This window comes from Gopherus evgoodei, chromosome 3 (genome assembly GCF_007399415.2).
Source record: "Gopherus evgoodei ecotype Sinaloan lineage chromosome 3, rGopEvg1_v1.p, whole genome shotgun sequence".
In the NCBI taxonomy this organism is placed as follows: Eukaryota; Metazoa; Chordata; order Testudines; family Testudinidae; genus Gopherus; species Gopherus evgoodei.
In genome coordinates this window covers 208,036,025-208,060,846 of record NC_044324.1, presented here as the reverse complement: position 1 = coordinate 208,060,846, position 24,822 = coordinate 208,036,025, and the positions used below count along the sequence as shown (strand labels likewise).

The window sequence follows — 24,822 nt, the reverse complement described above, 5'->3', positions numbered from 1 at the left end:
CGCTCGGAGGGGTAAGTGAAAGTCCCGCACCTTTTTGTTCTAGGCTTAAAAGCCTTGCAAATGGGGCACTTAGCTGTCAAGTGTGATTCCCTGATGCACTTCAAACAGGAGTCGTGTAGATCTCCCTTCGGCCGCGGCTTCTGGCAGGCCGGGCCCATTTTAAAACCCGGTGAGCCATGCATGGGCTCCGGCACCGGGATCATGGAAGGGGCTACTTCCTGAACCCCGCTAACTAAACTAACCATGTTAGCAAAGAAAACACGTATAACTATACAATATATATATATAAAAGGGTTATAACTGCATAACTATATACGAGAAATACGAGTAGCTAGGGAAGTGGAGGTCAGCTAAGCCGCGCTCCACTGTTCCAACGACCGACACGGGCGGTAAGAAGGAACTGAGGAGCGGGTGGGCCGGCAGGAGTATATATCAAATGCCATGGTGGCGCCACTCTAGGGGGCGACCTGCCGGCCCACTGAGTTGCTAGGGTAAAAGTTTTCCGACTAATGTGCACGCGCGGCGCACACACCTAAATGGAATGGATATGAGCAATCACTCGAAGAAGAAGACAAGGCTCCTATGTTTCATCAAGGAGCATCAGATGTGAAACAGCATGAAGGTATTTAAGAAGCCAACTGAAAGAGTTCCTCCTACACAAGCATTCAGGTCTTGAGCAGTCCAGGCGAACGACACACATTACAACAAAGCTTAAACTTGTTCTTCATAATAATTTTTAAAACAATATTAGCTGCCTATTTAATTTTAAAATCATCAAAAAAAATATCCACCTCCCTTTCCATTTCTTATAAGGAGTCTTGAAGTTCAAATCTCCTCAGTGTGATAGATATGTTTGCTTTGATCTGCTTAGCTCTTGGAAGTCCAGGGGCTCCGGGCTGCTGGGCCCATTCTGCCCGTGGGGTCCCCAGGCACAGCTCTGTCCGCCATTAGAAATTTTTTTCCAGCGAACTCCCTGTAACATTTCACGAACCCCAGTTTGGGAACCACTGCATTAGAGGCAATTCCAGGAAGCAATGTCAAAACACAAGACATCTTAGGATCAATGGAAGGAAAAGAATTATCACTGAACTGAGGATAATACATGTGCATGAGACTCATTATGAGGATGTAAACCTCAGTGGTCAGTCTGTTGGAACAAATAAAAACAGATCTGGAAGAAGTGATGAGGCAGGAAGGATGAGAGTTGTACTAAGATACAGGAACATTTGGCTAGTGTAAGTTTGGCATTTGAGTCCTGGGTTCTAATACTCAGTAATACATTTTGTTTAATGCAAAACACCTAAGTACTGAAAAAAATCGTATCTACTTCTAAGTCTTTCATTTTTGTTCTTTTGATAAAGCAAAGGGTTTTTTGTTTTTGAAGGAGGATTTGGGGAGGGGATCAGGTTCACTTTTCTCAGCTGGTATTTTCGACCCAAACGGAACAGCTGTGGTTTGCATGCGAGCCCAAAAGCAGACCTCAGAGGATGTGGGTGGGAGTGCTGAGCCCACGGTCATATGTACAGAACAGCAACCGGAACTTGGAGCAGCAGCTACAGTTGGTTGCTGAGCAGCAGGAAGAATATAGGCAACATATTGCCTGATTTCACTGCCGTGGCTTTTCCCTGAACTCTGCCCAGCCTATAGAAGAGTCAAGGTGGGCGGTGGAACCTATCTAGTCGTCTTGTCCTATGCACTGCCCAGTAAAGAAGCACTTTTCCTTTCTGCCACTATCTCATAGCCCTGTGAAGGGAAGCCACAACCTGCTGCTACTGATTAAGCTCCTGTCCAAACCAATGCAGGAGTTGGTGCGGATGGAAGAATCCTAACACTCAGGGCCTGGCTCCACCCTTCAACATTGTCCACAGAGAGTCCCTTTCCCCAGAACAGACTACATTGTTTTCAGACAAAAAAAATATATATATATTCCAAATTTAAATATAACCTAAAAAAATATCCTGTGGCCAGTAACAAATTCTTGAATGAGTTTCTAAGTATTATCTCTTAAAAAAAAATGGCAGTGGTTCTTTACAGGAACTAGCTGAGTGTGAACTGACATGCTAGCAAGAAAAATCAGATTTAGTGCATATTCAACTTACATAAATCTTATGAATTTTAATACTGATGCCTCAGCGCACTTGACACCTACATGGGAGATGAAAGTAGGGGAAAGGTTTCATGGGAAGGCAGTGGGACAAGATCTCTTTTTTAAATTATAAAACAATAAGATAAAAAAAAAGGCTGCAGTGTTAACATTTGACATAATCTGTAATAACATGGCAGGTAATTGGGTCTGAGACCTAAACAGTTGTTAGCGGCAGCCAAACCACATGAGAAACACCCAATAACCTCTCAATTTTATCCACGGGCTATGGGAATTTGTGATTATACATGCATATTGAAAAAATGCAAGAGAAAAAAGGATCATTCTACTTTAGGGCTATCTCAACCGAATGTTCAGTATACTAAGTGCAAGATCCAACGTATTCCAGAGCAGGCTGGATCTATGTTCTAGAACAAGGATTCTATCTGAAGTATTTGTATGTTCCCCAGCTCACTCCTTTACCATAGTATCTGAGCACCTCAGTGTCTTAAAATGTGTTTATCTCACAACTCCCCCGTGAGCCAGGGGAATACTCTGATCCCCATTTTACAGATGGAGAACTAAGGCACAAAGACATGCCTACAATCCCACAACAGTCTGTGTGGGAGCAGGGAATCAAACCCAGCTGTTCAGAGTTCTAGGCTAGCAGTATAACTAGGGCTTTATCAAATTCCCCGTCCATTTTGGTCAATTTCACGGTCATAGGATTTTTAAAATAGTAAATTTCATGATCTCAGCTATTTAAACCTGAAATTTCATGGTGTTGTAATTGTAGGAGTCCTGACCCAAAAGGAGTTGTGTGTGTGTGTGTGTGTGTGTGTGTGTGTGGGCGGGGTTATTGTAAGGGGGGTGGTTTTTTGAAGTATTGTTACTCTTACTTCTGTGAGCTGCTGGCAGTGGCGCTGCCTTCAGTGTTGGGCAGCTGGAAAGCAGTGGCTACTGGCCACGAGCCCAGCTCTGAAGGCAGATCTGCAGCCAGCAGCAGGGCAAAAGTAAGGATGACATGGTATGGTATTGCCACCTCCACTTCTGTGCAGCTGCCGTTCTCCAGCCACCCAGCTCTAAAGGCAGCACAGAAGTAAGGGTGACAATACTGCGACCCCCCTTAAATAACCTTGTGACTGTCCTTCAACTCCCTTTTGGGTCAGGACCCCCAATTTGAGAAACGCCGGTCTCCCCAGTGAAATCTGTAAGAAGCACCCAAAAGACCAGATTTCATGATCCGTGACACGTTTTTCATGGCCATGAATTTGGTAGGGCCCTGAGTGGAACCACCATCCTTCCTCTCTATATTATGGATTCTGAAGCACTCTGGTGTAGCAGATTGGAGATTCTTCGGCAGTTTCATTTAAACGGAGAGGTTTTGATTACATATGAAAATACTCAGTACTGTAGCATGTGTTAGAATTTGATACCAAAGTATCTATTTTACATCGGCATATTAATAACTGAATGTGGGAGAGGGGAGAACAGAGAGAAAGATTTTTGTATTTACAAAACAGAACTATACTGAGGAAGTTATTAAAGGGAAAGCTAGAGAGTTTTTCTGCCACTGGGTCCACTTCTGGCACGCAAGATGGCTATTTGGATTTATATGATGCACAGATCTGACCAATGTTTCTGCTAAGGTTGTCAACAGGTTTCAGAATTAACAGCCACTATTTATTTCGGTGGGCTGTTTACACTGCTCAGAGCTATTGCTTCATGCACTCTGCAGACTCAGGAAGACACCACTCCATCGTCCAGTGGACTAAGTTCTTGTTTTTCAGTTGTTAATCATATGGGAGAAAACCCTTTTTTCCCCCCATTTTAATTTTTAAAAGTGAAAGCTTAGATTTTGAAAAATAATTCTCCAGCAAGAGGTGGAGGATTCAGCTGTAAATTCTGTGGCTGCAGAAGCACAGAATACATTGTGTTCTGAAGTATAAGTGATACTTTCAAATTGAAGCACATTTAATTGAGGAAGGCAGTATGCGTGCAGACTGGATTAGTGGAGGCAAACAGAATAATCCCAGATCCTTGGAAAGACAGTGTTCCCCCAATGGAAACAGAATGGATGGCTAGCCTTACTCAGATTGCATCTCTTCAGGGGAAAATTTATAATATACAGGGACACGTGAAATTTATTTGCAAACATATGGAAAAAACATTTATGGATTCCAGTGAAGGACTGGAATTAAAGTAATAGTACTATATACTGTTGAATCTAAATGAAGGTTTCATCTTTAAAGCAAGCATTTTACCTGCAAGCCAGTCATTTGTTTATGTAGTCTTTCAGGGTGGTTTGTTTTCTGCTTAGGTATGGCTTTGGCTTTCAATGCGGGAGGGAAAATTTATCAAATAATTATAGGCCTAATTCCCTCATCCCCACTTACTTCCAGGCATATTATTTACCACTACAGTAGTCCCACTGAAGTCAACAGAACTAAGCATACAAAAGCACTATATCCTGTGGTATCCACTGAAAGGATCAGGCTTTGATGCCTATCTATACTAAGGATTTTGCACTGATATAATTACACTGGTAATTTAAACTGTCAGTGTCGACACACCTCAAACTGGAGTAAGCCACACTGGTGCAACTCTGTTTTACACCAGAGTACTGCATCTAGACTGGGCTTTTGCTTGCGTATAGCTATATTGATACAAATATCCCCAGTATATATAGATCCTTAGACTGAACAGATTATGGCTGGGATTTTCAAAAGTGCTTAAGTGACTGTGCTCTTACATCACCTGGGCACTTTTGAAAATCTCACCATAGGTATGTTTTTTAGGTTGTTATGGTTTTATAAAATTTATAAGTAGACTAAGAGGAGAAGTAATGCATCTTTATCTTGAAGCACAGTGGAAACGAAACTCAAATGGCAGCAGCACTACTGTTGAGAATACTTCTGCATTGGTTGGGAAAATGGGTGCATGGAAGTTTAAGAGTCACGTAAGAGAATGTTGACGACACCCTACTAGTGCACACAACAAAGGTAATTTTTCTTCATTCTCTTTCAGATTTAAAGGACTAAACAGTAAGCAAATAAAAATAAATAAATAATAATAAAAAATTTCCTAACCAAAACACAAATTTTGTGGCCTGACAAGGTCCCTTCACTCTACCATCATAAATCCCAGCTCCTTGATGAAATGAGCTATAAATTAACAGTTCAAAACCGCTTAAAGGTACTGGAAAGGGAAAGTTCAAGTTTGAGATCTTTTACTAACTTGGGCAACCAAAGAGGACATCTTGACACCAACACTCACTGACTATTGGAGCAATATCATAAACTGTGAATGGATGGCTTAAATGGTGGCAGAGTAGCCAATCTGATACAAATGCTTTCCTGCTTCACAAGTACAGTAAAAGCTGTTTTATGCGGCACTTCACCAACTGGAAAGCTCTGTAAACCTGCATTTCTGATCTTCATTGAAATTCTGGTTTATAGTCCGGTGCAGGGTGTCAGATCCAGGAGGGGAGCTCACCTGGGGTGGGTCCCCACAAGCGGCGACATGTACCAGCTACTCCTAGGCAGGTGGCTCCACACACTTCCCCTGCCCCATCCCAAGCACTAGCTCTGCAGCTCCCATTGGCTGGGAACCACGGCCAATGGAAGTGGCAGGGGTGGCACCTGTGGGTAGAGGCAGTGTGCGGAGCTCCCTGCTGTGCCTTCACCTAGGAGTGGCCGGGACAGGTCGCTGCTTGCGGGGAGCCACTCAAAGTGAGCGCCCCCCAGATCCAACACCCTGCATCCTCTCCTGTGCCCCAACATGCTGCCCTGAGCCCCTTCTCACACCCAAACTCCCTCCCTCTTAGTTAACCGGCATGTTTCACTTACCGGCACCTCCCATTCCCCCAACATGCTGGATAAAACAGCTTTTACTGTACTATGGATTACATGAGAGTCAACGTTATGGTCAACTGAGCGGCACAAAAACAGCCTTCTGGAGACTATCAACAGCTATAAAGCATAGCCGCCTACAGCTAGTGAAAAATGGCCCTGATCCTTGGAAACACAAAGACCTAGCAACCTTACTTTTAGTACATAAATCAACACATTATCTTCTTGAGAGAGCTGCCAGACAGATTGAAACTGAAGAACCTGAGGCATAAACTTCCACCATTCATCTTAAGTGGATGCTGATCCCAACTAAGTTTTGACTACTTGCATGCTAACATTATCCATAAACGTAGCCCGAAGTACACCACGTAGCTTCAATGTTTCAAGCGTAATTATATGAAAGAGGTGAATCTTGGGTCCTGCCAACTAAGTTGGAAGGTGCACCCGAACAACCCATCACTGTAGTAAAATAATATGTGTACAGACACCTTATATATGTATACCTCATTGGGGGTCAAGTGGGAAGAAAAATTAGTTTATTTTTCAGTTCTGGTTTTGAACACTGAATGTAGGATTGACGGTATATTTAAAATAGCTGATGCACAGTTTATCCAGCTTTCCTAACACAAGCATTAAAACTACAGTACTTCCAACATTTGTTCCTATGCAAAAACCAAAGCACCCCAACTTTCTATTCACCTAGAATCTATACATGGGCCCAAACCTAAATATTATGGACAAAACCATGGGATTTTCAGGCATCGGTTACTCACATGGATCCATCTGGTCCCTTGACAAATTGGACTGATTTTAGGAAGAACTTAACTATCCTTAAAAGCAGCAAAGAGTCCTGTGGCAACTCATAGACTAACAGACGTTTTGGAGCATGAGCTTTCAAGGGTGAATACCCACTTCGTCGGATGCGTTGTATTCACCCACGAAAGCTCATGCTCCAAAACATCTGTTATTCTATAAGGTGCCACAGGGACTCTTTGCTGCTTTTACAGATCCAGACTAACATGGTTACCCCTCTGATACTTAACTATTTTCTATAATTCCTTTTAAAGCACTTAAAGAGAAATGTAAATGGAATGTTCATTTGGCAGCTTCAACATCTCTACCACGGCTAACAAAGCTGACCTGCACGCATGACAAGTTGAGTACCTTCACTTTACAACAAATGCTCAAAAGCAATACACAAGCCTGAAGATACATATGCATTTCAAATGGCACCAGACCATTGTTATCAAGGATCTTGTAACTTTTGGATAAATACTACAAAAGAGTAAAGCACTTTGGCTCCAATGAGGCCTCACCCTCTCCCATCTCGGATTCTATAAATCACTTCTGGCAGGTAGCTGGGAAGCAGCTGCTAATGATAGTTTTGCTCTGGAGCACAGGAAGTCACCTTTTAACCCTGCCTGCTGTTGTTTGTCTCTTAGAACTGTGACAAAAGAACAGATGTGAACAACATGCCAACTGTCAAGAGGATCTGGTCAAAACACTACAGGAAACCAGTCCAGACCCACATCATGCTGATCTAATGGAAGCTCAGTTAAATTCATCCTGAGCTACCTTTCAGCTTTGGGCTCTCCCCTCCCCCACCCTACCCCCTCGCCTGACATTCACAGGATTTAACTGAATGCTTCCTGCTCCGTTTCCTCCCTCCATTATCCTAGATACATAGGAAAAGCACATTTTTGAAATGAGAAATAAATGAAATATTTTCACACTTTCACAGCAATGAAACGCAGTAATAAAGTATATTTATGACTTCTACTTTGGATTCTGAAGATATCCACCTTTAGCCCTCTGCTTTCTCCAGTGTTTTTCAACAAACAGTTCATTTACAAGAAAGGTGGGGATGCACATTACTGGAGCTGAGCAAATAATCTGATTAATTTAGTCTTCTTCTGTCCATGGAATAATATCCATGACCAGACTGAAATTTCATCCGATATATTCATTCAACCTTTTTAGCTTATGGATGGGACAGGGACACTGCCTTTTAGGAAAGCTCCAGACACATTTTAGATGCTACTACAAAATAAAATGAGAAATAAATTATAAACATCAAATAATAATGAATGGCTGATTTTCTACTGTTATATAGTTGCTATTGGTCAGGTAAGTCACAAGATCTGGTTTGCTCCCCAATTTGAATAAGCTTGGATGGACTTCTTATGTTAATGCTTGCACAAGCAAATTTAAAATTCAGTTTTCATGAATAACCACAAACATGACAAACTTGATTTCCATAAACATGCCAGTAACACTCAATGTCTCTAAAACTAGCAGATAGATAACACAAAAGATGTGTGAACTCCACCAAAGCCACGTCATTTGAAAATTAAATGAAACGTATATTTTATTTTTGGCATTATCTACTTAGCTCTGTGACACTATGAACATTTGCTCTACATTGTGATACTACAGTGATGACAGTTGGAGGACTTCAGAAGGCAGAATCTTCTTTTGGGCCACGGAAGGCAGAAGATGAACAGAGAAATATCACTTACAGACACTAAAGAAAATCATGATGATGAAAAGGCTGATCAAGTGAACTACAGTGCAAAAGAGAACAATTTCAAACTAACTTTACTTACTGTGAAGACATCATCATCACCAATCTCAGCCTCATTGTGGATCGTTGAAGAGGAAGTAGTAGATCCTAGAAAAACATCATTAAAATATATGACATTTCTAAACATCAGATTTTTTTAAATTAAAAGTTGGTGGATTTTATTTGGATTTTGACCACTGGGATCATCATGGACAATTACATTCCCCAGGTAAACTCTCACTTCATAAATTTGTTGTGTCAGTGTAAAGTGGTAACAAATTAACAAGAAAAAAGAAAAATGTCTCTTGTTAAGTAGATTAGAAAGGTGACAACCAGAAAGAGTTCCTTGAACTGATATTGTATGACTGCCTGTACTATTAGATCACGGTAGAATAATGATAAGCACTGACAATTATATAGTGTTTTCATTTTCAAAACGTGATGAAAGTATAATGAACGAACATCCAGGGCCAGATCCTTCACTAATGTAAATCAGTGGAGCTACCTTGAATTACATCAAGCTAAGGACCTCTGAAGTCAGAAAACTTATTTTTATTAAAACAAACAAAACATACAGAAAAGCTCAACCAGAAAGGGAGTCAGTCTTTAGCGTTCAGAAAATAATGACCTACTCTGAAGAATTTTTGTTTTAAAAGGTATTTGTCAGAGAGCCATCTCTTTCCTTCTCACCTCCCTGCTGTAAACAAAATATGTAAGAGTTGACAGAAGAAAGAACAAAACAGGTAGAAGAATAAATTAATTTGAGGAGGTTCTGATTAACCTTGTGGTAACTATTAGGGTTTAACACAAAATTTGCAAATTTCATCCAAGAATCCTTCCTTCATCTCATTTAAACATTTCATGCATTTAAAAAGGGACACTCCAGTATTCTCTACATTTGGAGGGGGGAGGAGGGAGGCTGTGGAACTCTGTATGTGGATTTTTAATATTAAACCAGAGTAATCACCAAACTTTATTGTATCAAAATTCTCTCCCTCCCACATCACACATTTTTGTTATTGCTTATGAGTGCTGAGCTTTTAGCAATTTTTTTTAAATTAAATTGTTTGTACTGGGGCAGACAATGAGTTACATTAACTCAGAAAGATTTTAAACGTTAATCTTATCTGTGGCAGACTAACCTGAGTTGAGTATTCATGAAGACATGCAGAGTTAAGGGTAAAATTTTCACCTCATGAGAAATGTGCATATATATTCAGGTTGGAAGCCCAGCCCCCATGTCTCCAGAGCTGTGTGATGTCTCTAACACCAAACAGAATTTCTGTAGTTCTGATACTTCAAGAAACAAGCTAAGGATTAAGTTTTGCTTCTAAGAATATCTGAATGCAGTGAAGCTTCAATGTATATGCTTGGTTGTGTTAATTTGACCAGATTGCATAGACAGTATTGAGTCACAGTGACTCAAATCCAGAACTTCAATGTATATACATGAGAACTGGATATTGGTTTTAATTTGGATAGCCCTATTTGGAAGTTAAGTAAGAGTACACCCATCAGCATCAGTTTGTTCTGTTAATGTGATAAATAGATGCACTGATTTTGAACAGTAGCTAAAAAATAGCCACACAGCTTTAAATGTATACTTCAATCTTGAATTCTACTCAAATTCAATACATCTTCAGTTACGAGTTGCTGCCACGTACAAATGTTCTCAAATACCATTTTATCACAATTTCCCTTAAATACAGAGTATATACATTATTAATATAATTGAGATTCAGGGTGAATTATATTATAGAAGATGTCACATTTAACGCCTCAAAGAGCTTACAGTTTATATGAGACAAACAAGAAAAGGAATACAGTTCAGAAGCATAGGGCCTAATTCTACTCCCGTTGATTTCCATGGCACAGGGTCAAGCACATAATGCATGAATGACCAGTGAGGATTTGATCTCATCTCTCAGTAGATCATCACTGAAATGTCTGCTGTAATGGAGGGAATTGAATGATGAGGGCAGGAATTGCAGGCATAAGGAATGGCAGAGAAGAATGGAAAAGGAACAGAGTGAAAAAAGGATACACACGAAAAACACTTGGGCATAATGACAGAGATGTAGACTGGGGTGGAGATGTGTAAGACCTTAAAAGGCATGGACGAGGAGTGCCATGTATTTGCGTTGGGACAGCTAAAAATGTTCAAAAATTAAAGATCCAAAAATGTAAGAAACTAGATTTTTAGCACAAACATCCTAAACTTAATATTCTGTTAATATTTATATATTTATTCCAGTCATTCAGAAAAAAGATAGGTCTCGTAGCACAACTACCTATTTATGAAAAGCCATTTATCAAATAATTAATTAATTATTTTTCACTGAAATGAGAACAAAATAAAGGATAGTTCTGAACTGAAGACACATTTTGATTCTCGTTTGATGGCAATATAATGCGAAAAAGAAAAGTTTAGAACAACATCCAAGTATGGACAAATCTTTTAAAATAAAATACAAATTTTGAACGGATAAAAAAATGAAGCCTTCAAGCACTAGTTCTCCAATTAAGTGGAGACTTAACATAATTAATTTTGTCAAAGAAAAAATCCTTATGATTTATTCAAGTCCACATAGGAATTCATACTATAATTTAACAAAGCACAACAACATATAATGAAATAATTACCAGTGCAGCATTAGCTGCATGTACAGAAAAGGGACCTAAAAGACAAGATGCGAAATACTTTGTTCTTTTGCTAGCTATAGTTAGATCCACAGCTATAAGTAATGCATCTTTTTATCTTAGGTCTTGATGGATTAGGCTACATAGGGATTGGAAACTCTGAAGAAATGCCCGAGTTAAATCCTTCCCTCCCGAAGAGGCTACTAATCTAATTCTCTACTGAACAAGAACTAAACTTTATTTTAAAGGCTAATTGGCTGACCGCAGTAAGAAATGCATTCAAGTTAGCTTGAGAGAGTCCTGTCTCTGGAACCTCTCCTCTGCAAAGAAACAAGCAGAATGCTGATAGAAGCTTCAGTACCTTCATTGAGGTCTTCAATTGCTTTCCGCACTCCTCTATCAAATGCTCGTGCATCGGCAGGACTTTGAAAAGTGAGCCCAAACTTCCTGTTGTCAACCTTCCAGTGGTGAAATGTAGGATTTGCTTTAGTGTAGACCAAGTCCTTTTTAACAAAGCATTCCAATACCACCTAAAAATTTTCAGCACAAAAGTAAGGTTACATTTACACTTGAAAGGCGTGGCTGTCTCTATTTTAGTACAGACCAGAATCTCCTGCCCCACAATCTCCCCAACACAAAATAAGCAAGTTATGAATCTGTTACTCTGGTGCGAGAATATGATTCAATATAAAATCATGTCAAAAGCCGTTGTAAATGAAACAAAAGCTTTAAAAATCCCAGGTCTCTTGACAATAAGAATCTTAAAACTACACCAAACTATCCACTTTTATTCAACTAGCTTATTTTCAAATATTTATTATAAGCATGTACCAAACCAATTTGCAAGAAGTGGATTTTTAAGCTTTTCCATCTTATAATTACGTATCCTAAAACCAACAAGGAAAACTAACCAACAGGGAACTAAAAACAACAGGTTTTTTTTTAAACTTCCAATTTATATTTGAATATAAGTTTTATTCATTTTATTTTGTGCAATAAAAGAAGTCTTCTAAATAAATAGCTATTGGAAGGAACTGAGCTTGTCAATTCATAAAAAGACAACTTGTCCTCACATTCTTACTCTACTAGTCCAAACCTTGAATAGCATGCAGCATAAATAATTCATTGCTGTTTTAAAGGCTTGTGCTGCATTACTCAGTACAACGTGACCAGCTTCATGAATTCTTTACACTTCAGTTCACTTCTCACGTATTCTTATTAGGTCTTAGAAAAATAAATGTGTCAGTTTCATGTTTTAGGAATTAAAGGTGGCCTTTACATATTGCTATTCAACACGCAATTGCTATCTCAAGGAGATAACATGACAACCTAAAAAACAGGTCATGATAATTTATTGTTCATTTGAATTAGGATGGGTTTATTTTGCACAATCCAACACTACTTTCAAGATTTTTTTTGTTTGGTTTTGAAACTCCTATAAGAATATGTTGATTTTGGGTAGCTTTCCTAAGAAAACAGACAAAAGTTGAATTAAGCTCTATTACCAGTTTGTCTTTTTGCCTTTCCCCATGGATTAGAAATCCACTTCTTCCATTGCCCTCTGGGTACATGACCTTGCAGACGCCAACTTTACTGAGACCGCCTCCTTCTTGCGGTAACCATCCCCCACTGGAGTCATCTCGGGTCATAACCACAGCTTTGACTCGCACAATATAGCTGTCACTGTAACGACAACAACAAAATAACTGTGTGAGATCACATATAATCTTACAAGAGTTTAATTTATTGCAATATTTAGAAAGTACAGATCTAGACTCCAGGTATTTGCGCAACAATTTAAAGTTTTATCTGAGGATAGATAAGTGTTTATAGCAGATGTTCTTTACTGCCACAGTCACTATACAAACAGCAGTAATTGCCCAGTCTAATTCCAGGAGCTCAACACACAAATGAAACACACCACATCACAATCAAGCCTGAAGCCTTTTACTCCAGTCCATCAGGAAAAGATCCCGAATGGGAGACCAGTCTTGGACTACAAAGAAGCACATTCTAGGGCTGAATACCCCTCGCAGAAAAGCATCCTGCCAGCAGTCCCCTCTTGAACAAGGGGAAGGATGCTAGCTCCAGTGTCCCCCATGATCACAACTGCTGAAGTATCACACTGGAAAGTGGGAACCTGTCAGGTACCAGCGTCCAAAACATGTAGTGCTACCTCCCACCCTGAACACATTAAATTACATTTGGAAACTCATCTTCAGCCAGCATAACATGCTCCCTGAGAGAAAGAATGAACCTTGCAATATTCCACGTAAGCATGCCCTCTGGGCACAGGAACAATTTGCCCAACATTAATCTTTAGGATCACACAAGAACTCTAAGGCAGCTCCACCTACCCCATAAAGAACATGGTGTTCCATCAAGATCTCATGGGCAGTGCTGGAAGCAGCTCACAGAGCTAAGAGAATCAGTGCCGATCCCTTACTAGAAGCAGATCAACCAATGCAACTAGCACAATTTCCATAGTATACCAACGCATGAAACAAGAGTGAAATCAAGGAAATGCAAGAATTTCTGACACTGCTAGCCTTGTCTCACCATTTAAAAATGTTACTGAAAGAAAAAGGAGAGTGGTCTTGTCACCTGAAGAAGAGCATTCACTTCGAGATACACCCATAAATGCATTAGTTTCTCCAGTCTCAGCTGGCAATCAAAACAAGACTTTCACACATCATGGAAGAGGAGAGTCCAAACAGAAGGTGGCAGATTTCAGTCCTGCACAAAAGTGTAATTACTACCCCACCTACCAACAATCTGAGTAAAAAAACCCTCTATGTCTAGCATGTGGTCAGCTGTACTGATTAAGCCGAAGGATAGTTCTAGTGGCTGTCAGGTCCCGAGCTGAAACTGAAGAGTCACCATGCACATTAACAGTCAACAGGCACAATTATAATCACAGTTGGTTCCAATGCTACCACAGACATCTGATCACCTTATGCGGAGACGGTGTAGCACATTACAGTGACCTGTGTGGATCTGTACTCATCTCACTTTTTTTTACTGGGGAATATTAATACAGAGCATGCTTGTAAATTAATTGACCCACTACACCAGGGTAGGAAAATACAGAAGAAGAGGAAACTAATTGCTTGATCTAGTAAGTTTTCAACACACTGTCAAATCAAACAGGCCCAAAAGCTTGTATTAGTAAATGACACAACCTGTTCAGCCCCCAAAACATACTGTCCATAAAAAGGATGGTAAACCCATGCAGCGTTCCCAAAGGATGCCTTTTAAAATAGGCTAGACCTCAATCTGAGGGATGAAGCTTGAAATTTATTTTTTGCAAAAGTTCTTGGCATCTGACCAAACTGATAGCATCTCTTTAAACTTGACAAGATCCGGCTAAGGTTAATAGAGAGGCAGCACCATTCGTCCTTATACACATGGTAAATCTTTTTTTTTTAAAAATTTACCAACACACAGTTAATATTTCATTAAAAGTGGTTGCTGTTTGACGTATAACTTGCATTTCTCAAATGCAACCAGGCTTTAATATCTAGTAAGTCACTAACAGTGGTCTTGCTTCCAGCCTAGCGACATGACTCGGAAAACGTTTGTTAAAAATAAATATCCTGTTTATTTCATGTTTTCCTCTCCCTTTAACGATTTATTTTCCACTTTAAATAACTTCAAAAATATGTTTAAAAATAAGCTTGGCATGTAGTCCAAAATTACCATTGACCAGAAACCAAACACCCATACTTCATGCTTATTTGCATCCTATGGATTTTACATACACAACTAAGTCAGTCTGGCCACTGGGGAACAGACGAGAAATAGCATGAGAAACTTTGGTAAAATAAAGACTTTCTCTAAACATTAAAGTGAAATTAATGCAATGGCTTATTTAAAATAAAAGTCAAAAGGAGGACTTATTAATAAGTAATAATAAGGCTTATTACAGATCAACCACCTGGCTCACTTTGCAGTCCTTTGGCACTGTTATGGTGCACACTCACCACCAATGTGACCCCTAGCGACAGGGTGGGATCTCCTGTACTCTGTCTGCTTGTATGCAACTCAGCAGTAACAAAAGTTCAAACTACTACCTAAAGTCTTTCCAAAAAAAATCAACCCTTCTTCATCTAGGCTCAGTCTTCAATCTCCCTTCTCGTAACTCCAGACTTCTTCCAGTGCTAGTATTTGAGCAATGCCCCCTCAGACAGAATCTCCCTGAGGGATCTGTTCTCCTGCAGACTCAGGCCTCTTAAAAGGCAACCAAGTCCCTTCAGATGATGAATCCTAAGTGTCCATCACCTGATGCCTCTTAGGCCCACCTCTCTAGTGGAGAAGCAACTAATTACAGCACAGGAGCGACACACATAACTCAAACGTAAGAACATAAAATGGCCATATTGGGTCAGACCAAAGGTCCCTTTAGCCCAGTATCCTGTCTTCTGACAGTGGCCATTGCCAGGTGCCCCAGAGGGAATGAACAGAACATGTAATTATCAAGTGATCCATTCCCTGTTGCTCATTCCCAGCTTTTAGCCCACAGAGGCTAGGGACACCATCCCTGCCCATCCTGGCTAACAGCCATTGATGGAGCTCCCTCCGTGAACTTATCTAGTTCTTTTTTGAACCCTGTTATAGTCTTGGTCTTCACAACATCTTCTGACAAGGAGTTCCACAGGTTGACTGTGCACTGTGTGAAGAAATACTTCTTTTTGTTTGCTTTAAACCTGCTGCCTATTCATTTCATTTGGTGACCCTTAGTTTTTGTGTTATGAGAAAGAGTAAATTAACACTTCCTTATTTACTTTCTCAATACTAGTCATGATTTTATAGACCTCTATTGTATCCCCCCTTAGTCGTCTCTTTTCCAAGTTGAAAAGTCCTAGTCTTATTAATCTCTCCTCATATAGCAGCCATTCCATAACCATACTAATTGGCTCTTAACCCCTTTCTATCTTGTGACGGTGTTTTGCCCAGTCACAGATACGCTAAAAGCAAATTCCAAGACAGGAGTGTACCTAAAAGACACCCCAACTAGCACTGTTCTGTATTTCAGCCACAGGATGCACACACATAGACTAGTAGGAAATAAGAGAAAAGAAACGGCAATAGGTAAAATTATTTTTCGTCCTGCACCTCCAAGTTCAGTTTGGTCACTTGTAATGTCAAAAGTAGTACCCAGAGCAGAAAGGCAGAGATCTGAGATCTACCTGGTTGTATCATGCAGAATCTGTCTCCGAACAAAAGCCTTCATAGAGGCCTAACGGTTTACCTTATGATAGAGATAAAGGTATGGACCGATGCCTGTGTTATTGCCCTGCAGAATTCATTTCAGAACTCCTCTTTTCCTAGGAGATCCAACCACCCACTCGGAAAATCTTCAGAAGTCACCCAAAAACTGAGAGTATCCCAAGGAAAATGGAAGATCTATCAAGTTTGGCAAAACATAGGAGTCTGTCAGACACTGGAGCCTCTGCTTCTAGCTGGGTATATTAGGAATCATGTAGTCTGTTTTGTGGTGATGGAGAGTTCTAGAGAAGTCTCTCCAGAATGGTTCCCTTTTGATCTGATTTATCTCCTAGACTTCTGGTTCTCTTACTGGATTTGCATGCAAAACAGCTTCATAAGGACTGTCTGATGGTTTAGTATGGCTTTTATTCCCCTGTACACAGCCTTGTACAAGGCAGAGTTTTACCTTCTGTTTGCCGTGGGCCTCTGGAACTACTTTTCCATTGGCTTTCATGACGTTTTCCAATATATTCTGATGCTGTCATAAACGGCTTTGCTTGGACATCTGCTTTTAATAAAGTCGTGTATGCCTATATTGCTGCCCATAGCTCTGGATGAGATATGCAAAGCATCAGTAGAACTGAGATTAAGTAGCTAGGGATGTCTTCAGAAATCTTGCTCCCAGCTCTCAAGATACTGTAGCCTTCTATAGGAGAAAGTCAGATGAGCATGTCCAGAGTCTGATTGATCCAGACATTAATATTTTCCCTGTAAAATGTGTTATGCAGCCATTGGCTTCTACTAAAAATAATTTCTAAATTTGATTCACAATAACTTTTAAATAATTTATTTCTTCCACTCTGGATACGAAGTGGCCAATTTACATATGCTACGTTCTTTTCAAACAAAAATTGACTTGCTTCAAGAAAGCACTCGCCATGATGATGTTTGAACTCTCTTCTCCTGTGCTTTGTTTTTCATACCGTTTCTGAAGATTATCTCTATGCATTGATTACCAAAGATTAACTATTTGTCTTTCTTCCCCTCTAGTTTTTCTAAGGTTGCATTCCTTCTATTTTGGGCTTAACTGCTTCTATATTACATCCTTTAGTGTTACTGGGAAGTATTCATGGAATTTCAACCTTTATTTTAAGAAAGAGACATGAACACAATCTTCAAAATACTCTTCAATAGAACAAATGGCCTGTTTCCCTTATTTTTTTTATTCTTTTTTTAAACTTCTTGAATGTATTATAGCCCAGACTAACATTTTCTATACAAACTAGTACTAACTTTCTAGGCAGAATTCAGAGCCTTTCACTCTCCTGAAATAGCACTGCTAGGAACTTTCTAAAATTTGTTAATTTAGATTTTACTTGACTTAATACTGATTCCAATCACCAATATTTTAGATTTCTAAGGTTTAAAGGTTGCATGTTTCTATGATGTCAGACAATTCTCTCGTCGTTGACAAGCTTCACATGCTCTTCTGTTTTAAATATTAATATAACTCTGGGTTTGAATTTTTTTTTAAATTACCCTCCCCCTTGTATTTACATTTTCGTGGGGGCACTAAGTGAATCATACGGCTTTTATTAAGACATCTATGCTGATATTCTGACGTATGGCTCTTTTACACCTTGAGTATCAAGGCCTGCAACTGTATCCGAGTGTATAACAGCTGCTTGACTGGATGTCCCAATCTGACATTGAATGTGGGAAAAGACAGACACTTTGTTAATTGTCACTGACAGTTCCACCATTGAATCATATTTTGTGGAAGTCGGTTTGGTTGGATTGTACCCAATGTCATCAGCCAGGAATGTCTTACAAGCTTGATCCAAGTCTATTCAAGCCAATGAAGAGACTCAAATAGACTTTGGATCAGGCCCCATATCTGGAAATTGCATAAGGCCAAAAAGTCATCCCAAGGACACTGCCATGGGGACATAGACACAAATTAAGTCAGACCAAACTGTAGAGTGAAGAACACAGAAACAAACTGAATACTGAGGCTAGGTGGTAACAAATACAATTCAATAGAACACTGGTATAAAGTGGGAACCGCTAAAGAAAGAGAACATTCATGCATTTTCACTTGATGGCAGATGACAGAGAGCAGCCAGGTAGACTGGCTTGAATGACAAGGGGCTTGACTAATGTTACAGCAGCTAAAAATTGGTTGTTTAAAGACTTTTAAGATTACAATGGATAAGAAACCTAACATAACGAAACAACATGCGATGAAAGAAATATATTTCAAAAATAAGCCCCAGATTCCTGTTTTCTACAGTTGTCCAGGGAAGTGTATAGATAAATGCAGGTTCTATAGAAAAAGCCATGACTTCTCCATTTTAAAAACTGTAACTTCAGGAGATTCAGGCTTTTTGATCAGGAGACAAATCTAATTTCCCCCCTGAAAATGAGATCTTTATCCCCCTTTGCCATAGCAAAAACAACACTACCAGACAATAGCTTCTAGTTTGTGAGACCGGAAGAATACTAAATTGCTCTTCTAATACAGTCAGTTGGAATTTACATTGAACACTCTTTAGAGCAGGGACAGGCTCTCCTCCCTCATGTATCACCAGACACAACACTGCCACTATTTCCAGCTATATTAACTATTAAAAAAGACTTAGGACAATAATAATTATTGGTTCCACTATTAAGGCACTGCGCTAGGACTCAGGATACCTGGGGTCAACTTCTAGTTCTGTCAAACTTCACTTAATGTCTCTGTGCCGAAGGTCTCCATCTGTAAAAGTGGAATAAGCAATGCTTTTCTATTCCACAACAGCACAGATAAATACCTGGGAGGTGTTTAGCTAATATAGTGTTGGGTCATACAAGTACCTAAACAATTCTGCATGCAAACTGTTTATTTTCTTTGCAATATAATTTCAGGTGACTGCATTATGGCCTTGACCAGTTCAAGCAACTCATTCGCCATAGTTAAATAATAATTTACAAATCCTACGTGAGCATTATTTGTTCAGAGCAGCAGGAAACTCAGGATCTTGTTGCTATATCCATCTACTTTTATCGTGCTGCAGCCATTTTTTTTAAAGGAGATTTATTCAGAGCATGTACAATATTTGATTAACTTCCATTTATAGTATATTGAATGCCATTAAGATTAGTTAAAGGTCAGTCTTTCACCGTTAGAGTAAAACTACCAGAGGAACCGCCAAGTGGCTTCAATTCTTCCCATTTTATTGGCTTTTAAAAACTTTAAGACTGCCCTTAATTTTTGGGTTTGTTTATGGCCTACATACTATTCTGTTTGCATAATCTATTCTTAATTATTAGTTAATGGGAATATTTAGCTATTTTAACCCGAAATAATTGGTCTTAAATAGTGTTAGAAGCCTGGGAAGAAAACATCTGCTCAGATTATCCAACTGGGTGGCAGGATGCCAACCTTTTCTATCACTGTGTTTCAAGGCTGTTAGTCAGCCCCACCCAGAACCAAAACCATAATGGAACTTTGGGGCTAAAGGTAGCCTGTGGTTTGCTACATGTTTTTTATTGGAAAGAAAATCACAACCTATTTAAAGTTATAGCTCCTGGGCATTTTTTTTTTAAATTAGGAAAACTAGTAAGAATTTCCTTTGAGAAACAAACAATGATATTGTAATAAGCAAATCACTATCATGAATATTTTACCAATAGTCCAACACCTTTTTCTAAAAAGCCAAAAGATGGGGCAAATGTATAGAGTAGTTGTAATAATAAAGGATATTTTACTATCAATTTTTGAGGATTCCGCTCAACTGCTTCATAAAGTGTTAATGTGTTGGTGTCATAGAACTCCCTTGTTCGTCACACTAACCATACCAGAAGGAGAAATCAAGACAAAAATTGAGTTGTTAAATGTGTACAGTGGGGTTTAGTGGCATTCTCTGCAACTGTGTATCCAAAATTCATCATATCAAATAATTTCTTTACTAGTGAAGGTTTTAAATTGCACTTCTGTCTGCAAAGTGAAAGACTGGCACCTTGAAGTCTTTAAACCATGATCTGAGGACTTCAATGACTCAGATATAGGTTGGGGTTTGTTGCAGAAGTGGGTGAATGAGATTCTGTGACCTGCGTTGTGCAGGAGGTCGGACTAGATGATCATAATGGTCCCTTCTGACCTTAAAGTCTATGATTCTATCTCGCCTTTTGGATTTGGGGGAAGCAGAATAAAGGGTAAGGAGTATGGATATTTTGCTAGCTATTATGTGAAGCAGCTCTTCTCTACACCCTCAGCTGCTCAACCCAGTACCTGTAGGTCTGTTTCCCTTCACAGTTTGATGAATCTGCTATTGCAATGGCTCTTTCCCACACCCTCCCTCGTTTGACACAGATTAGAATTTCAAGACCCTGCTGAATTATTTTCCTCCTCTGCTGATGGACACAGCTGGTAAAGAGCAAAGCTAAAATTAAAAGGGAGGGCAGAAGAGAGACAGATGAGGAGTAGAGGGGAAGAGGATGGGTTGCTTGCAATAACACACAAACCTCAGAACAGAATCTATTTCTTTGTTACATAGAAGAGAGTCTTAAAAAGAGAACTCCGAACGAAACATTTACTTAAAAACGTGGACATTTTTTTCCTACAGTTTTCTCCTTTTTCCATTTAGCAAACACTGTCTCAATCTAGCTTTCTTGCTGACAGCCATCTGCGTTAAAGATGCCATCACTACCGTTCCGACAGTTCTGTGAATGGGGATTGTTAATTGAATGTGTGGTCTCTCCTAGCTAGCTACCTCTGCAGTACAATAAAATGCCGTGTATCAAGAATGGCTTATAAAAAGTTTCTCAGCAACAGAGGGGACAGGACGCTTCCTATCTAATGATTACTGTTGTAAGGTTGGTCTAATATTAGGTCAATGTCCTTTTAAAAGAAGGATCAAATTTAATAAAATAAAATCATGGTTTCCACCAATTCCGGTTCTTCCCCAACTCCTTCATGCTGCTCCCCTTTAAAAATAATTCTATGATTAGGTTTGTAATTTCTAAAGTGTCTGGCTGTAGTTTAAAATACTTATTTTCCTTTAGTCACCCATTATACTTTTAAAATATAAAATGCTTTCTTCTGGAAGATTTATTTCAAGCATATCCTTTAGAAGCTGGCAACTCCCCTCTACAAGTTATATTTGTCTAACTGCCTTTTCTAAACACATAAATGCTGCATGAACTTCCTTCAGGGTAGAGTTTACCTCTGCCTCCTTCCCCATTGCTGATTGCAGCACAGGCAGCTGCAGACAAGGAGATGCAGCCAGTGTTAGGGGGCTCCAACCTCAGTCTGTCAGGTCATGTCTACACTTGGAAAAAAGGTATATATATTTAGCTAGCATGCTAACTATACACCTTTTTTTCTAATAAGACAAGGCCCTGGGGGAAGGAGTGGCTAAATTATCTCAGAGGAATTGGAACAAATCCAACTCTAGGGCACTAAGCTGATGGACTCTCCCACACTGACTGCAGAGCAGATTTCCCACTTCCTCACAACTGACTGTGGAGGTCTAGTGGCATTTAGGAGCCAGATGTTACAAAGAGGAGGGAGAAAAATTGTTCTTCTTACCCTTGGAGGATAGGACAAGAAACAATGGACTTAAATTGCAACAAGGAAGGTTTAGGTTGGACATTAGGAAAAACTTCTTAACTGTCAGGGTGGTTAACACCAGTCAGATATGTTCTAGATAATACTTAGTCCTGCCATGAGTGCAGGGGACTGGACTAGATGACCTCTTAAGATTCTTTCCAGTCCCACGATTCTATGACCTATAGGAAGACAATAACTGGGCTCCTGCCTCCTAGCGGGGGAGCTGTAAGCTGATGAATGTGCCCACTGGCTCTGGTCCTAATGAAGAAAAAGTCCTAATCTCTTGAGGCATCAGAGTCTTGCCAATGGGGCAAGAACAAAAGTATTGTAGAAGAAAGTAAAGTCCAAGAGCCAGAAGTCTTTCACCATCACCGAAGGACAACTTTGGAATCTGAATCAGAAGAACCTACGGAGGAATTCCAGAAAAGAGTCTTCTAGCTTATAGCTTCAAAAGCTTCAGGCAGGCAAGTAGTCATTCAGATCTTTGACACTCAACCCTTTCTTTTGAAGTGAAGGAAAGCTTGATCTAAGTTAACAGGTAGTAAGAGCATTAAGAAATATATCCTTATCAGTTAAATGCCTGGAAATTCAAAGTTAAGGTTTCAAACATTTGAAGTCATTTGAAAAGTGGAAAGTGTGTAAATTCAACAGTTTAGGTCACCCCGACAGCTTTAACTCTGCACTCATAATGCTGCTAGCCTCCTGCTAACGTCAGAGTTACAAACACCTCAGAAATGGAGGTTGTTTATATCTCTGAAATGTTCACAATTCTGAACAAAATGTTATGTTGGTCTTTCAAAAGCTTACAACTGAACATTGACTTAATACAGCTTTGAAGCTTTACTATGGAGAAGAAACATACTGCTTTTAACCATCTTAATTTAAATGAAACAAGCAAAGAAACAGTTTCCTTTGTCAAATCTTTTTAGCCTTTCCTGTATTTTTTTAGTAGTTTCTGTTTAACACCGTACTGTACAGCGTTTGTCTCTTCTTTTTCCCATCTCTGCTACCTGATTGCGTACTTCCAGTTACAAATGAGGAGCGTGGTTGACTGGTCAGTTCGCAACTCTGGCATAAGTAACTCTGAGGTTCTACTGTAGTTATTTTAAGTCTTCCTGAAGACAGATTTGAGATGCTTTGCAGAGCAGTCATTGTGAATTCCTGCCATTTGCTCTAGGATACTATGATACCACCAATGTATATGCTAAAATTAAACATGCAGGTGGGAAGTAAAGGAAAAAGCGACTGAACTAGTAGAACAGGTGAGCAAGGGAACTGCTGCAGTTAGGGTTGCCAACTTTCTAGTCGCATAAAACCGAACACACTAGCCCTGCCCCTTCCCCAAGGCCATGCTCCTTCCACGAGGCCCCACCCCCCGCCCACTACATTCCTACTCACTTGGTGGCTCGCTCTCCCCCACCTTCACTGACTTTCACTAGGCTGGGGTGCGGGAGGGGGTGAGGGCTCTTACTGGGGCTGCAGGCTCCGGGGTGAGGCAGAAATGAGAGGTTTAGTGTGCAGGAGGGGCTCTAGGCTGGGGCAGGGAGTTGAGGTGCAGAAGGGGGTGAAGTCTTCTGCTGGGGGTACAGGAGGGAGCTCTAAGCTGGGGGGGTAGGGCTGAGATATTTGGAGTGCGGGAGGGGACTGCGAGTTGAGGCAGAGGGTTGCGGGTGCGGGATGGGGTGAGGGCTCTGGGGTTCGGCCAGGTATGAGGGGTTCAGGGTGTGGGCCAGGCTCTGGGCTGGGTCTTAAGGTGCAGGGGCTGAGGGGCTTGGCGTGCAGGAAGGTGCTCTGAGTTTGAGGGGGAGGTGCTCAGGGTTGGGGCTTGGACTTACTTCGGGCAGTTCCCTGTCAGTGGTGCAGCAGGGGGCTGGAGGGGCGCTATGGCAGGCTGCCTGCCTGTCCTGGCATCCAGTGGCACTGGAACATTTTTAGTAGTGTAGCTGCTGAAAGCCAGCCCCCTTACCCCTGTCCCCATATCTTCTGGGGAGCAACGCAGTGCCAGCCAGGACAGGTAGGGACTAGCCTGCCTTACCACCGCCAACCAGACTTTTAACAGTCCAGTCGCCGGTGCTGACCTTCCCACGTGGATGTTACCAAGGATGTTCTGGGCAAAAACTGGACACCTGGTCACCCGAGCTGCAGTGCTTGAGTGTCTGATTGAAGAGAAGCAGCTCTGAAGAAGGCCTAGTAGCAACATTGTGAGTAGGTGAGTAAGAAGGACAAAGCTGTGAACATCAGTGAAAGCTATACTGGCATGGATGGTGGCAAACGGAGGTTCATTTACATCTTCAAACTCAATTAAGAGGCTCATTTTCAATGCAGTATTTCTCCTCTCACACATTGTCAGTTTAGAGTAACACAATACAGACAGCAAAATGAAGTTGGAGAAATTTAAGTAAGTTTCCTTTTACTAAATTTGTGATGCTCATTGTTTGCTTCAATGATGATCTAGAAAACCATATGGAAATTTTAGCTGTATCGTAAGGTCAATTTTAAAACATAGTTACAATTTTATAATACCAGTCAAACTACTGTTCAAAGCTGTTTTAGAGCAATTCTCATTTAAACTTTTCAGTGTTTGCTGTGGCAGTAATGATGGATTATTAGATTATTTATTTGCATAGAGACTTCTCTTAAAATATCAAATTGTTAAATTTGAATAGACCAACTATTCAATTAATCATTTCGGTTGTACGTAAACTCTGGGACACACATTCAAGCTGCAAAAGAAATTCAGTTTAAACAAATAGTTTTTGAATGATGCACCCTGTCTCACATTAAAATGCAAGGGCAATGACAAGCAGAATAGAAGAGAAAAATCTAACTGAGGTGTCCCGCATTTCATACAAGACCACTGCCGATTTCGGCAGAAAATCCTTGT

The 24,822-nt window shown here is 40.2% G+C and overlaps 1 protein-coding gene across 3 annotated transcripts in view; it reads right to left on the bottom strand.

Moving 5' to 3' along the window:
• SPRED2 (sprouty related EVH1 domain containing 2) overlaps nucleotides 1-24,822 on the bottom strand; it is a 91,524-nt gene that overhangs the window by 23,836 nt on the left and 42,866 nt on the right. For all 3 annotated transcript variants that reach the window (XM_030557886.1, XM_030557887.1, XM_030557888.1), the window contains exons 2-4: nucleotides 12,643-12,820; nucleotides 11,499-11,667; nucleotides 8,541-8,605 (exon numbers count right to left, since the gene is read on the bottom strand). In XM_030557886.1, coding sequence (XP_030413746.1) covers nucleotides 8,541-8,605; nucleotides 11,499-11,667; nucleotides 12,643-12,820 — 412 coding nt within the window. The remainder of the gene's footprint in view (nucleotides 1-8,540; nucleotides 8,606-11,498; nucleotides 11,668-12,642; nucleotides 12,821-24,822) is intronic.